The 12,811-nt window shown below is 36.1% G+C and overlaps 1 protein-coding gene across 1 annotated transcript in view; it reads right to left on the bottom strand.

Annotated features, from left to right (window-relative positions):
* MTPN (myotrophin) overlaps positions 1-12,174 on the bottom strand; it is a 55,223-nt gene extending 43,049 nt beyond the window's left edge. The window contains exon 1 of the mRNA XM_017679337.3: positions 11,839-12,174. Coding sequence (XP_017534826.1) covers positions 11,839-11,910 — 72 coding nt within the window. The 5' untranslated portion in view covers positions 11,911-12,174. The remainder of the gene's footprint in view (positions 1-11,838) is intronic.
* Between the last annotated feature and the right edge of the window lie 637 nt (positions 12,175-12,811).

The raw sequence follows: 12,811 nt of genomic DNA, 5'->3' as shown, positions 1-12,811 counted from the left end.
CTTGCCTTCCCTACTCTCCTAAATGGTTTTAATATGGGATAAAAACATATTTACAAATATGTGGTGTATTTTTAACAGTTCCAGATTTCCTGTCCTCTTAGTGGCAAAAATCTTCTTATAAGCATCTTAAAAGTATGGTTTGGTGGGGATATTTACTAGATTCAGTACTTCTTACTGACCTTCATCACACAACATTAGGTTCATTTGAATAATAAGTATTCAGATGGCATAGCATTCTTTATAACATTTCTAAATGAAATGGTCATCGAGTCTTGAAAAGAACTTGTTTTAGGCTTTTATTCAGGTGAGAAGTAACAATCCATTTCCTTTGATCTCCGAGATATGTACACATTGCTGCAACTGAGTTCTAAAGTGTAAGTACATACGGTACTGTCATAAGAAACCAATGTCCTCAAAAGCTTAACAAACAGTAGACTAAATTAGCATATGTGTGACCATCTGTAGTATAGCATACTAAGTTAATATGAGACACCTGACAGCAGAATGCAGCAAACTTACTAAATTTAATGAATTCTATATAGTTGAGTCAATGTCCCCAATAATTCAGTTACAGCTAAATACTACGTTTCCCCATTCAGAATTCAGAATTTCTTAACATGTGGTATTGAATATTTTTCTAATGACAGATCTTTTTGAGAATCAGATGAATGCTATGGTCTCTCCTTCCTGCAACTGTCCCTCTGTCCTCTTCTCTCCCCTGCCCCTCAAGGTTAGAAGTCCTTGGTTTAGAATAATATTTCGCCAAAAAGGATAATTTATTATTGCACTGGTGACAAAAGTGGATAAAGCAGTACCTCGTTACAAATTACAACATAGCAATGGATTTAAATGTATAATCAACCACCAAAGCAAACAAAAAGGTGATAATATTTTATTTGGAACTTCACAATACAGAGAAAAACAGATGGCACAATAGAAAAGTAGAGGGTGTGAGAAGTATGAAAACGTCCTCTTAGTTTACATGTTTCCCACAAAGTTTACAGGAAAGGTATGACATACCAAATGCATAGAACTTTCAGTTTTATAAATATGAACTAATTTCAAAATAATGAATATGAATAATACCATAACAATAATAATTTAATGAGCATGTGTTAAATGAATATATGATAATGCATCCTCAATTTTGAACATGTTCTGAAGAACAGTTTCTTATTACTAGTTAAAATCCATACTATGCTGATTCTGACCAAAGCAGTCACTTTATAAAATCTAACAGATTTGACAGTTTAGACATGTTCCTAATTGAGGATCATTACTTCCATGTGTAGTAATTTTGACACACTTTAATAGGAGTGATGGCTGAGAATCTGCCCCCAACACACACACAAAATGAATAGTAAGCAGCAAATGAAACATATATACTGCAAAATAAAACAAAGTTTATTATTAACTGTATTATTAACACAGTCACACAAATACACATTTCTTTCTCTGGGTTTCTTAACCTAGAACCATTCAAGATTCTTAATATACATTCAAATTCATTCAAATTATAGGTTAATTTTCATTAATTTATTTACCAGTAACACACAGGACTAATGGAATTGAAAGAAATAAGATATGAGCTAGAAAAAAGCTTAAGTGCAAACATAATGCATAACTCTTTATTAGTATTTTTAGCCTGTAAGTGTTACGCATGTACCTTTTTCTTACTAACAAAAAAGAGTTTTTAAATGAAGCCAATGGTGGTAAAGTTCCAAATCTTGTGGGATATTCCCTATTTATACACCTACATAGACCTTTTTTAACTTAGCGTTTTTTCTTTCAAAATGATTACTTTAGTCGTTTAAACTGATTTTAAAAGTTGACTTACTTATTAAAAATACACTTTATTTTTCTTCTCTGAGAGGTTTAAAAGCAGTGCACTTAAGACTTTTTAAATTAAAAATACAAATATTAAAATTTTTATTAGTGGTATAAAATTTATATTTTTAACTTAACAAAAAAATGTATTTACATAAAGACTACCAAAATTAGGAAAATCCACTGAAAACATTGTAGTAATACCTCAATTTGAAAAAAGATTAATATGATCAAAAGTAGCTTTATTTCCAAGAAACTAATTCATTGCTCTACAGTTGGAATTTACTCCTAAAATCTTATGTAGCCTGGGAGATATCTCGGGTCCTGATCTAGTTAGTGGCTTACATTCCTAAAGGCTGTATCTGTGAATAAATCCACGATAGGAAGTGAGAGGGAGAAAGGAAGGAAAGGAGGGGCAAGAGAGGACAGAGAAGGGACAGAGAAGTGCAATCTCTAAGATTTCAGGCGTGATCTCTGTAGAAATAAATCTGTTGAGTGAGAAGAAGCATATCTGTTTTTTTAAGGTTGTTAATTCTGTCGCCATCATATATGAATGACAACTAGAACATATTATTCCCTATCTTTTATTCCTAACAGAACTGTTTGCTTCACTGATTTCCATTAGTATCACAGAAAATAATCTAAACATAGGATGATTTTACCCCTTGAAATGAGTAATTTTGCCCATAAACTTAGACTAAAAGAAAAAAACTCAGTTAATTATTTTAGCTAGGATGTGTCTTGCTTCTCATTTGTTTATTTTTGCTTATTTGTGTTTTCATTTATTATTTTTGAATAGAAGTTCCAATCTTGAGTCTTCTCAGTTCTGAAAACTTGTATTTCTGTTTCTCAGTTCAAACTTGTATGTTCTTCCCTATTTTTGCTGGTTCAATCTCAATGTTTTATCTACTATAATACTTAATCTTCAGTTTTTTCCATCTATGTATTTCATTTGTAGTTCTAAAGAATTCCAATACAAATGATGGCAAAACCATACTCTTTTGGAATGTATCAGATCGAACCCTGTTCCATCACTTGTTAGCTGTAGAATTTCAGACAAGTTAGTTAATTTCCATTTCCCTAACTATAAAGTGGAGATAAAACCTACAGGGTAGATGTGAGCATTAACTTATATGCATATCTGCATGTATATTAACTTATTATGTGGGATCATACCTAGCATGGAGTAAATACTCAAGAGAAGTCATTCTGTTTTCATTATCTTCTGTTTTGAATTCTATGTTCTGTAATATTGATTCTCCTGTATTTTCCAACCAAAGATGACTTTTTCCTGGCTTTGAAAGCAGGTTATTCTTTTTAAACAGGTGTGTTCTCTTAATGCATTTATACAGTTGCTTTCTAAGTTTTATTCTTATGTCATGCATTAAATAAGGAAATAATTTATTCACAACCCATACAACTATCTTGTTTGTCCTCTATATACCCTTTTAATCGAACCTACTAAAGAAAACACATCCTCAGAAGAATCATTCATTATCGTATTCCCATGCCTATTGAATACAGTGGCTGGTGCTAGAGGTGCTCAAATGATATTTGCTGAATGAATTATGAATGAACCAGTGAAAACCATGCTCACTATAACTAGCCTTCCTCTTTCACTTCTGGAGTTGGAAATCAAGCCAGGTAGGTTATAGGAGTGGCACTAGGGCTGGACAGAGAATTCTAGAACGCTTTTGGTTTAGGATTATCTTTGATAGCCAACAAGATTTTGGAGAATTTCCTTTCAGTTTGAGGATCTAAATTAAATTAGTTCCTATTTCCATGTTTTTAAGAAATGATTCCTCATTTTCAGAATAATTCTGGGCCTCTTGCCCAAGGTTCAAATTTACTGTAGAGACTTTATGCTTTTTCTTTTAGAGAACTTCATTCAACCTCTCTCTCTTCCTCTTCTCTACCTGTGACTTCCCATGCCTTGCTTTTCTTACCATTCAATACCAAGTAGTGGTGTGCCTGTTGCGGATTCTCCTGCCCAGGTGGTTCTCAGGACAGATTTCAAAAAGTTTAAATTTGGCTTACTTTTCCTCTTATGTAAAAAGTCAGACATGTAGGAACCCAGATGTTGTACTGCTGCCACTGTACCCTTTACTGGGCTTAAGTCGTTTTATCAGCTCTAGATAAAAGCACCCAATTAGCCATGCTTAGTTTATGGTCCCACTTCCTAAGTATGAGCAGGAGAAATTAATTTATTTTCCTTGAGGCTCAAGTTATATTTGCATAAGTGTATATAATGTGTGCATATTAATTATTGTATGGGCCTCTGGAACTTTAAAGTAGCAAGACTCTGCCCCTTTATTTTCTTAGGTCACCTTTTGTTTTCTTTCGCTGCTTTCAGTAATCACAGCTCCTCTCCACCCTTGTAATGTTTGTGGATTAAAAAATATATATATATCAAGCTTCCCAGCTTATCACAGCTATTTATATAGTAAAGATACAGTTGCAAAAATATTGTTTTCAGATTTCTCACTACAAGAGGGCCTTTGATATAGTACCATAAAGTAACTCTTAATTATCAATTCAGCTGTGATTTGATTACCTAAACACAACTTCATGTTTCCAATACTTTGATACATAATATTCCCACAATGCACCATATCCTCCTATCCTAAGATACTTCATGAAGAATTAAAAGCTAAAGCATTATGTTCTTCGGATCACATGATACCAGCATTCCAGGAATAAAAGGCTAAGTGTTTATGAAGACATACGAGTTAAATATGAGGTAGGATAAAAAAAAGCTCACATTTTCCGAGATGATAGAAAAAAAGAAAAAGTCTTAAAGGAACCCTACTGCAAAGATTCTAAAGAGAATATAAGAGAAAAAGTGGCTGTATCCCAAACTTAAACATTTTATGAAGCTACAATCATTAAAAGTTTAGTATGGATATAAAAAGAGCAAGAAATCCAAACACATATAGGAATTCTGTTTATGATAAAGATACTAGTTCAGTCAGTAGTTAAAGAAGAATTATGCAAGAAATGGTATGGAAACTGTTAAAAAATACCAAGTATATAAACTGTAGTCCTATTTCATGGCTTACTTCAAAATAAGTAACAGGAGGACCAAATGCCTAAAATGCAAAAAAATGAAAAAAAACAGTACTTCTAGAAGAAAGACCAAATTTATTTATAATCTTACAAAGAAATAGGTCTCTGTAAATAGGACACAAAATCCAAGTCACAAAAGGGAGAAAATGTGATATATTTAACCATGTAAAAGGTAAAAACTGTTATAGACCAATAAGAAAAGAGATCAAGTAAAAGAGACAAACTGGGAAAAATATCTGCAAAATGTGACAAAAAAAACTAATTTCCTTAATTTATAAAGGGGCTCCTATGAAACAATACAAAACAGAGCAACTATGCAGTAGAAAAATGAACAAAAGATAAAAACAAATTTGGAGAGAAAACAAATGCAAACTAATGTTTGATTTCTACATTAATGAAATGCAAATTGAAACCTATCATTCTTCACCTATTCAAATGGCAAAAAGTAAAAAGTGTGATGATGCCCAGTGCTATATTGTGAAGGAATGATCAACCGATGTGTGCCTAGGTTGGTGAAAAGTTGTTGATATATATACAAAGGTAATCATGACAACACTGTTTAATTACAAAAATATGCTGGAAAAAAATGTTTCTCACTGACCACTAGTTAACTAAATTAAGGTATATATACTGTAAAATGGAATACTACATATCATTTTAAAAAAGGGGGGATGAATGAATTTCAAGATGTAACCTGAAATATATTTTAAGGAATTTTTAAAAAGCAAAGTGCACAAGTGTGTATAGAATTTCTTTTAAGTGGGGAAATGGGTAAATGTATTTCCAATGTTCTTCTGAAATTAACTGTATGACCCTGTTGAGCACAGCTCACTTACTTCACAGGGACTGTGGAGGGGAGTCAGAGCTGTTGCATTTTCTATCTGCACCTGAATTAATTTCACTTTTCTAAAAGGAATTACCTAGGTGGTACAATTATGGACCAATTTTTGTCTTTTTAAAGTACTTTTCTGTCTTAAAAATACCTAAAATTTGTATTTTAAGGAAAGAAACCACCTTGATAGGGGGAATGGACAATAGGGCACTTTTTTACTTTTTTCTATTCATGACAGCCTTTTCTTCTAAATAATATATTAGTTTTTATAAATTACATCATTATGTCATTTAAATCAGCTTTATTTAATTCATTACATTTAATTGCCTGCCCTATTGTAAGGATGTTTAAACCCTCAAAGCCTATGGACATGTGAGTGAACACCTGCCTTCCAATATAAAAAAGATCTGCCTTTATTTTATATTAAAAAAAAGACCCTTCAAGACTAATAAGAAAGTATCTATACTAAACTTTATCTATTGAGGGCACCTATATCTTATACAAGCTGATTTATTCTTTTTCTCACTGGGTCACCAGGCCTGCTATAGAAAGGGGTATACAGTGACAAATTTTTATGATAAGAAACTGATAATTTTAAAAAGGAAGAGAGAAATAAAGAAATGTCATAAGCCTACTAACTGCAAGATGCCTGAATCAAGACCTTCTTTAAACTACCTATTTTATTAGGAAAATAAAAAGTGATCCCAGAAAGTCCTGCAGTTTCTGAAGATTTGAGTTGATACTTTTCTCAGGTTCAAGAGATCCTATCCTCTCACATGTTGCTTTTCAAACTTATCAAGAGGGTCAAAGGCAGATGCAATTAGAATAGGACTGGAGAGGGAAACGAAACCACAGAGAAAGGGAAGTTAGAGACCCAATGTATAGTATTTCACAGCAAGTGAAATAGAAGCACATGTAAACAAGAGTATATATATCAGGCCTGCAGGAGACTGTCAGGGACTACTTATCATGACTCACAAGCATTCATCTATAAGAGAGATGGAACCTCAAAATCTGCCACAAAACTCACCTCTAAGTGGTTTCAGTGGATAATTACCACTCTGCTGGATTATCTTTAACATTTACATACACAGTAATATAGTACCCCTGTTACTGAGAAACGAAGGTCAATGGTACGATGAGGTATAACAGTAAGGAGCTTTGGAGTCTGAGTTTAAATTCTCTGTTTTTCACTACTCAGTGTTACAGCCTTGGGCAAATTATTTTTGTCTCAGTCTCTTCATCTCTAATGTCTCTAAAATTGGATCAACAGTATTAAGTATGCTCATGGTTTGATGTAGTAAGTAAATGAAATCACACCTGTACATGGAATCAAAATGCTCAAATATAAATATTTTAAGAACATACTTAGTGAAAAAAAAGGCTTATTTGTTTAATTTAAACCATTCTGAACAGAACTTTCAATACTTTAACCTTTGTTTCTCCTTAAGGCAAACAGACAATTTAACTTTTTCTTTATTATATAGATCATAATCACACATACAAATTGTAAGATCATGTGACTATAAGTATAAAAAAATCATAAGCTTTCAAACTGTCTTTATAGACACACCTTGAGCAAAGACAGCCCCAGATGAGATTTAAGGTTTATAGATGTCTCCATGCTAATTATTTCCAAATAGTTGAAAAAAAAATTTAAATTGTAACTGTTTTTCTATGTTTTTATTCACAGGCAGAGATAACTTGTTGTGCCTGCCTCTAGCAAGCCCTTTTCTCATTTTCCTAATGTTCTGATAGTAAGCTACTGTAAGCTAAGAAACCAGATAACCATTTCAAGGCAGACTGATATGGTGAAAAGAATATGGGCTGTAGATTTGGTCAGCTCTGAGTTTAAATCCAGTTGTGCTACTTACTTTGTAACCTTGTTAAATTGTCTAACTTCTCTAAGCTTCAATTTCCTCATCCTTACAACAGGAGCACTATTACCCATATTGAAACGCTGTGCTAAGAAGCAAACGAAAACTTAGGTAAAATCTTGCAGGGTGTTTTCCAGTAGCTAGCAATATAAGTCATCCTGACAATGGTAATTACTATTATATAAGGATGCTGAAACTGTAGCTAAGTTAAGAATAAAAAGGATTTCTTACTTGAAACATATGTTTTTAATGTGTAAAATTCCTTGGCACTATACTGGAGATACAAAAATGGAAAAGAATAGTTTCTATCCTCCAGAGGCAAGGAGCCTAATTAAAGACAGACATGCAAATAAAATCACAGCAATATGATAAGTGAAACAGTAAAAGCAGCAGCACTCCATTTGAAGTCAAAATGTTTTTTGGAAGAAATGATATTTATGCTAAGAGGATTAATAGGAACTCACCATGTTGGGGGTTAGGGGCTGAGGTGAGCAGACCAGGTCCAGGAGGATGAAAGGGCCCATGCGAAGATAGATAAGAAACAGCATGGCAGGCTCTGGAGCAGAGCGCTGGCAGAGAAGTGTTTAGAAAGGCAGGCATGGTCCAGGTCATACGGGCTAGCAGGCCAAACCCAAACCAAAAGAAGTTGCCTTTTTAAAAACAAGTAAAGGGGAAATCACAGAATTTTTAAGGGCAGTGAAGGAGATTAGTTGAAAAAGTAACATGCTCAGATTCACATTACAGAGAGATCCCCTCAGTTAAGCAGAGCAAGTTGACCAGGAAAGAGGGGAATACTATAGTCAAAGAAAATAGAGTTCAGGCAGGAGAGGAGCAGCAACTAATGGATAGTAGCAGTAAGAATGTAGAGAAAGGACTGAATGAGAGTCTAAGAAGCCAGTCTCCTTAAGAGTCAGAAATGCAGGGAAATACCCCAGTTTCTAATTTGGGCAAATGGGTGGATCAAAATGTTATTAGTCAAAATGGAGACAACAGAAATAGAGACAATCGGAGAAGAAAATGTGGACTGAATTTGGAATTGATCTGAACAGAGATATCCATTAGTCAGGAAAGGCCTGATTAATTCCAATGGGAGAAATTTACATAAAGGCAGAAATGGAAGATGAAAGCAGAAATGGAGGATGAAAGCAGAAATGTCACCAGAGGAAGGATATAGATTGGAAATGCAGCTACATGTATCTACTACTGCTACTCACAAATATCTTCATTTCAGGCCTTCACTTGTTTTCTAATTGGACAAACTGAATTTTATCTAAGTAAAATATTACTCATAATTTGCATACTACTTTAAAAGTATGAAAGCTTTTCATATAGGTCTGCTAATATAGATACTTAAGTTTCCTGAGCATCACATCCAATTTCTTTACCATCATGCCAAGCCTAGCAAAGTGCTTGGAACCTAAAAGGTGCCCAATAAAAATGGGTGAATTAACTAAATTCGGTCTTTAGTTCAGTCAAGAAGCCAACTGTTTCAGATACTGTTTTAATGTTAAAGATGAACCTTCAAAATACAGAGTAATCTGAATTTTTCTTTTTATGCTGCTTTTTTCAAATTTAGAAACATACAATTTTCAGTGGTGGGAACTGTGAACTGATTTTTCAGAGTTCAAGACCTCATCCAAAACTAACAATTTATGCCTATCCAAGCATCAGGTTTCTGTACAGAAGTTGGAAGCAGGTAGAAAAGTGCGCCTACTGATATTTTTACAATACTAACTTAAGAAAGAGAAGATACTAAAATGTTTCACCTACAGGCCATTCTTACATATTAATAATGTGGAAGATCTTCACAGGAGAACTGGGGAGAGTATTTTAAAGACTCTCACCCCTTAGAACGAAAACTAGATTAAGTCCAAATGTTTATGTACTTTCTTTGTATACGCTCATATGAATGCATACTACAAAAACTCAGAAAATAACAAGTGTTAATAAACTGGTGGATCAAAAATGGTGAGTCAACGAACAAGCAGGGAAGACGGTTGCTAAGAAGAAACTATAGATTTGGGTGTGTGAATAGGAATAATAAGGAAGCTCAATCAGTAAAAACGAGTGCTAGTTTTATTTTGTTTCTGTTATTTTTCATCAATAACAAAGCAAAAGATATTTTAAGAGACTCAAGGTACTTAATAAAAATTAAGAAAGGAAAAAGCTCAGTGGTCTGTTCACAGGGTTACATTACAGTCAAACTTTTTTGGATAAACCAGTTAATACTTCCTTTTACTTTTCTGTGAATGTCCTCTCTCTCATGCACATCCTTTTTGTTAACAAGATTAAGAGTATAGTAGTAATAGAGAAGTATCAAAACCAAACTGAACATAATAAACTAGTTGTAAAACTAACTGAAAATAAATTAATACATTGTTGTGAGTACATTTTTTTAACATCAATTTTGTGTGTGTGTGATTGAGAACTCTGTGTATAATTTATCTGCCTGGATGTGGACTTCGAGAATGTCCTACTAGAAATCTTGGTATTACATGCTTTCACAATTTTATACTGTGAGAGACTGCAATGGAGCATTTAAAGAATCTAAGTTTTGGAGTCAGTTTTGTTCTGGCTTCACCGTCTGTTATTTCTGTAGTTTTTAATTTTTTCTGCAGTACTCTTGGCAATCTTATCTGTAAAATGGGACTAATAAAAGGACTTACTTCACAAGACTCATAAGGTTGATATAAAACATATTGGGAAGACACTGAATAGATTGTTATTTTTGTAGCTGTGAGCTCAGTATTTAACTAACTTTCCGTATTTCGAGTATATCAAATAACCTAGTTTCCATTCTATTACAACAGAAAAACAAAAGCCCACTCACTTCCAGGGTACTGCAGTGTCCTACAACTGGAAAGTATACTATAAATTGAAGTGTTCCAAGTAATTTCTTCCCTTTAATCTTACAGTGAAGCATCCCTTAAGTCAGATTTCAGAATGCTACCAGCTGAGAAGGCAGTGTACAGTGTCTGAAAATCCACTAAAAATAAGAACTAAGCAGATAATCTACGTGCAAAAAGTTGAAAATTGTAATGGTATTAAACAGGGTAAAAACTCAGCAGCTTGCCTTGCACAATACAAATTTGAAGAAACTGCTTCTGCTTACTTGCTTCCTAACAGATCTCTGAAGCAAAAACACAGCACCATGCCAGTGGTCATAGCCTTTAAAGAACTAAAATCTAGATCTGGTTCTCACACTTCTAGAAGGTGAGCAAGATGCCCTCCATGGTTATGATATAAAGTTATGCTCTTCAGAAGCAAGATGTCCTGCATGGTTATGTCATCAAGTTACACTTTGGAATATTTCTTTTTAGATTATCATCATATTAAAATCACATGAAAGTTCTCTCAGAATTTTAAAAGGCAGTGTCAGGGTCCAAAAGCAGGTTAGTGGAGTTTTAAGTTTACCATTCTATCACAATGTGGGCTCATTTTTATATTTCAGGCTTAGGTTTGAAATTAGCTTTCTTCATCATGATTTTCCCCAAACAGACTGTAACTAAACTGCATTTGTTGTTGTTTATCACATATATAATAAGCATTTCAGATGGAATCAAGGAGGAAAATGTAGTAACTAAAGTTAACACACTCGTTTGAAAACCACTCAGTATATTATGCACTCCCGGATGCTAACTGACAACTGTACCACTTGAAGCAAATATGTTATTTGTTGTGGGGAGAGGAAAAAGGCCACACTCAAAGTTAAGACTTCACAGCGAAGTGATACCAAGTTTCAGAATTGTAACTATTGCTACTTTCGGCACTCCTTTTCACGGTCAGTGAATAGATTTATAGCAGGCCCAAAGTTAAAGAAAACGTTCCTCTGATTCCAATCACTTAGACTAATCCATTCAGTAATAGGCAGGTCCAAGACGGAGAATTATCTCATTCAAATAAAGATTTAAGTAATTTTGGCGTAGAAGAGAGCCAAACTCAAATGCTTTGTGCTCACGAGGGACTCTAAAAGAGCCGGTTACCACCCCTTCCCTCCCCCAAGGGATCAGGAGGCAGAGCCTGACTGTCACCACCCAGCAGTTACCTGACACAGAAGGCCACCGCGGTGTCCAGCCCCCTCCTCAGTCCTGACGCTCCGACTCCCCGCTCTCCTGGTGCCCCCTCCATCCACGATGTTTCTCTCCCCCCACCCCCTCCGCTCAGCTCCTATCAGTTTCCTCAGCCTCAGCTCCATCCCACCTCCGTGCTCTCGCCTACTCCACCGTCGCCACTTACCTTGGCCACGTAGTCTTTCACCTCATCCAAGTCTCCGTTTTTCAGGGCCCACATGAACTCCTTGTCGCACATCACTGCAGCGGACGGGCCGGCTGGCCGGGAAGACGAGGCGGCGGCAGCTGCAAGCGGATACCGCGGGGCGAGAGCGAGACAGGGCCGCACGGAGCCGGAGAAAGAAGAGCAGACGGGTAGGCTGCCAGGCGGGCGAGGCAGTTGGCCGCGGCGACCGTTGGGGCGGGAGAAAGAAAGTTCTTTTGCGGCCGCCGGGCCCAGCAGAGCAGGTTCCGCCTGGCCGAGGAGCAGCAGAATAGCTTACACTTCCGGTTCACTCCCAACTAGGACCCTCCCCCAACTTCCTCTTCCTCTTCCCCTGGGCGGAGCGCCGCGGCCGGGGCCCCGCCCCGAACGGCCAGCGGCCGTGAGCCCCGCGTGTGCAGGCGCAGTGGCTAGGCTGCCTGGCGAAAGGCTAGCGGGTGGAGTAGGCTCGACGGGGCGGCGGGAGAAACGCACCGAAGGGTTGGCACGGGCCCAGCGTGAGTGGAGGCGAGTTGGCTTAGAGATGGGATCACGTTTCCGCACACCACCAGTGAAAAAGCCTTTTTTTTTTTTTTTTAAACAACCTTGTGCGGCATCTTGCTCACCTTCTACAAGTGTCCAATAGGAATATTTGAATTCTTTCCCTTCTCTTTTCTTCCTTCTCTCCTCTCTTCCTTTCTCCCTTCCTCCTTCTCTTCCTCTACTATCAAGCATCCTTTGGCCTCCCTACTGCGTGCCAGACTCTGCTAGGCTCAGAGGATATAGTAAAAAAGATGGGAAAAAAAATAGTTTCTGGCCTCAGGGAATTCTTTAATAGTTAACAAAATCAATGCGAATTTAGTGTGTCAATACCGTGTGTAATACTCTGTGGAGGGAAAAGCTAGCGTGTGGTGGGGGAAAATTTTACTTCCCTCCCTGACCAGCAAATGGTGTCCAG

The sequence above is a fragment of the Manis javanica genome, chromosome 6 (genome assembly GCF_040802235.1).
Source record: "Manis javanica isolate MJ-LG chromosome 6, MJ_LKY, whole genome shotgun sequence".
NCBI classification, from domain to species: domain Eukaryota; kingdom Metazoa; phylum Chordata; class Mammalia; order Pholidota; family Manidae; genus Manis; species Manis javanica.
Note: the sequence above shows the minus strand (reverse complement) of the source record. Positions and strands in the feature narration are given on the sequence as shown.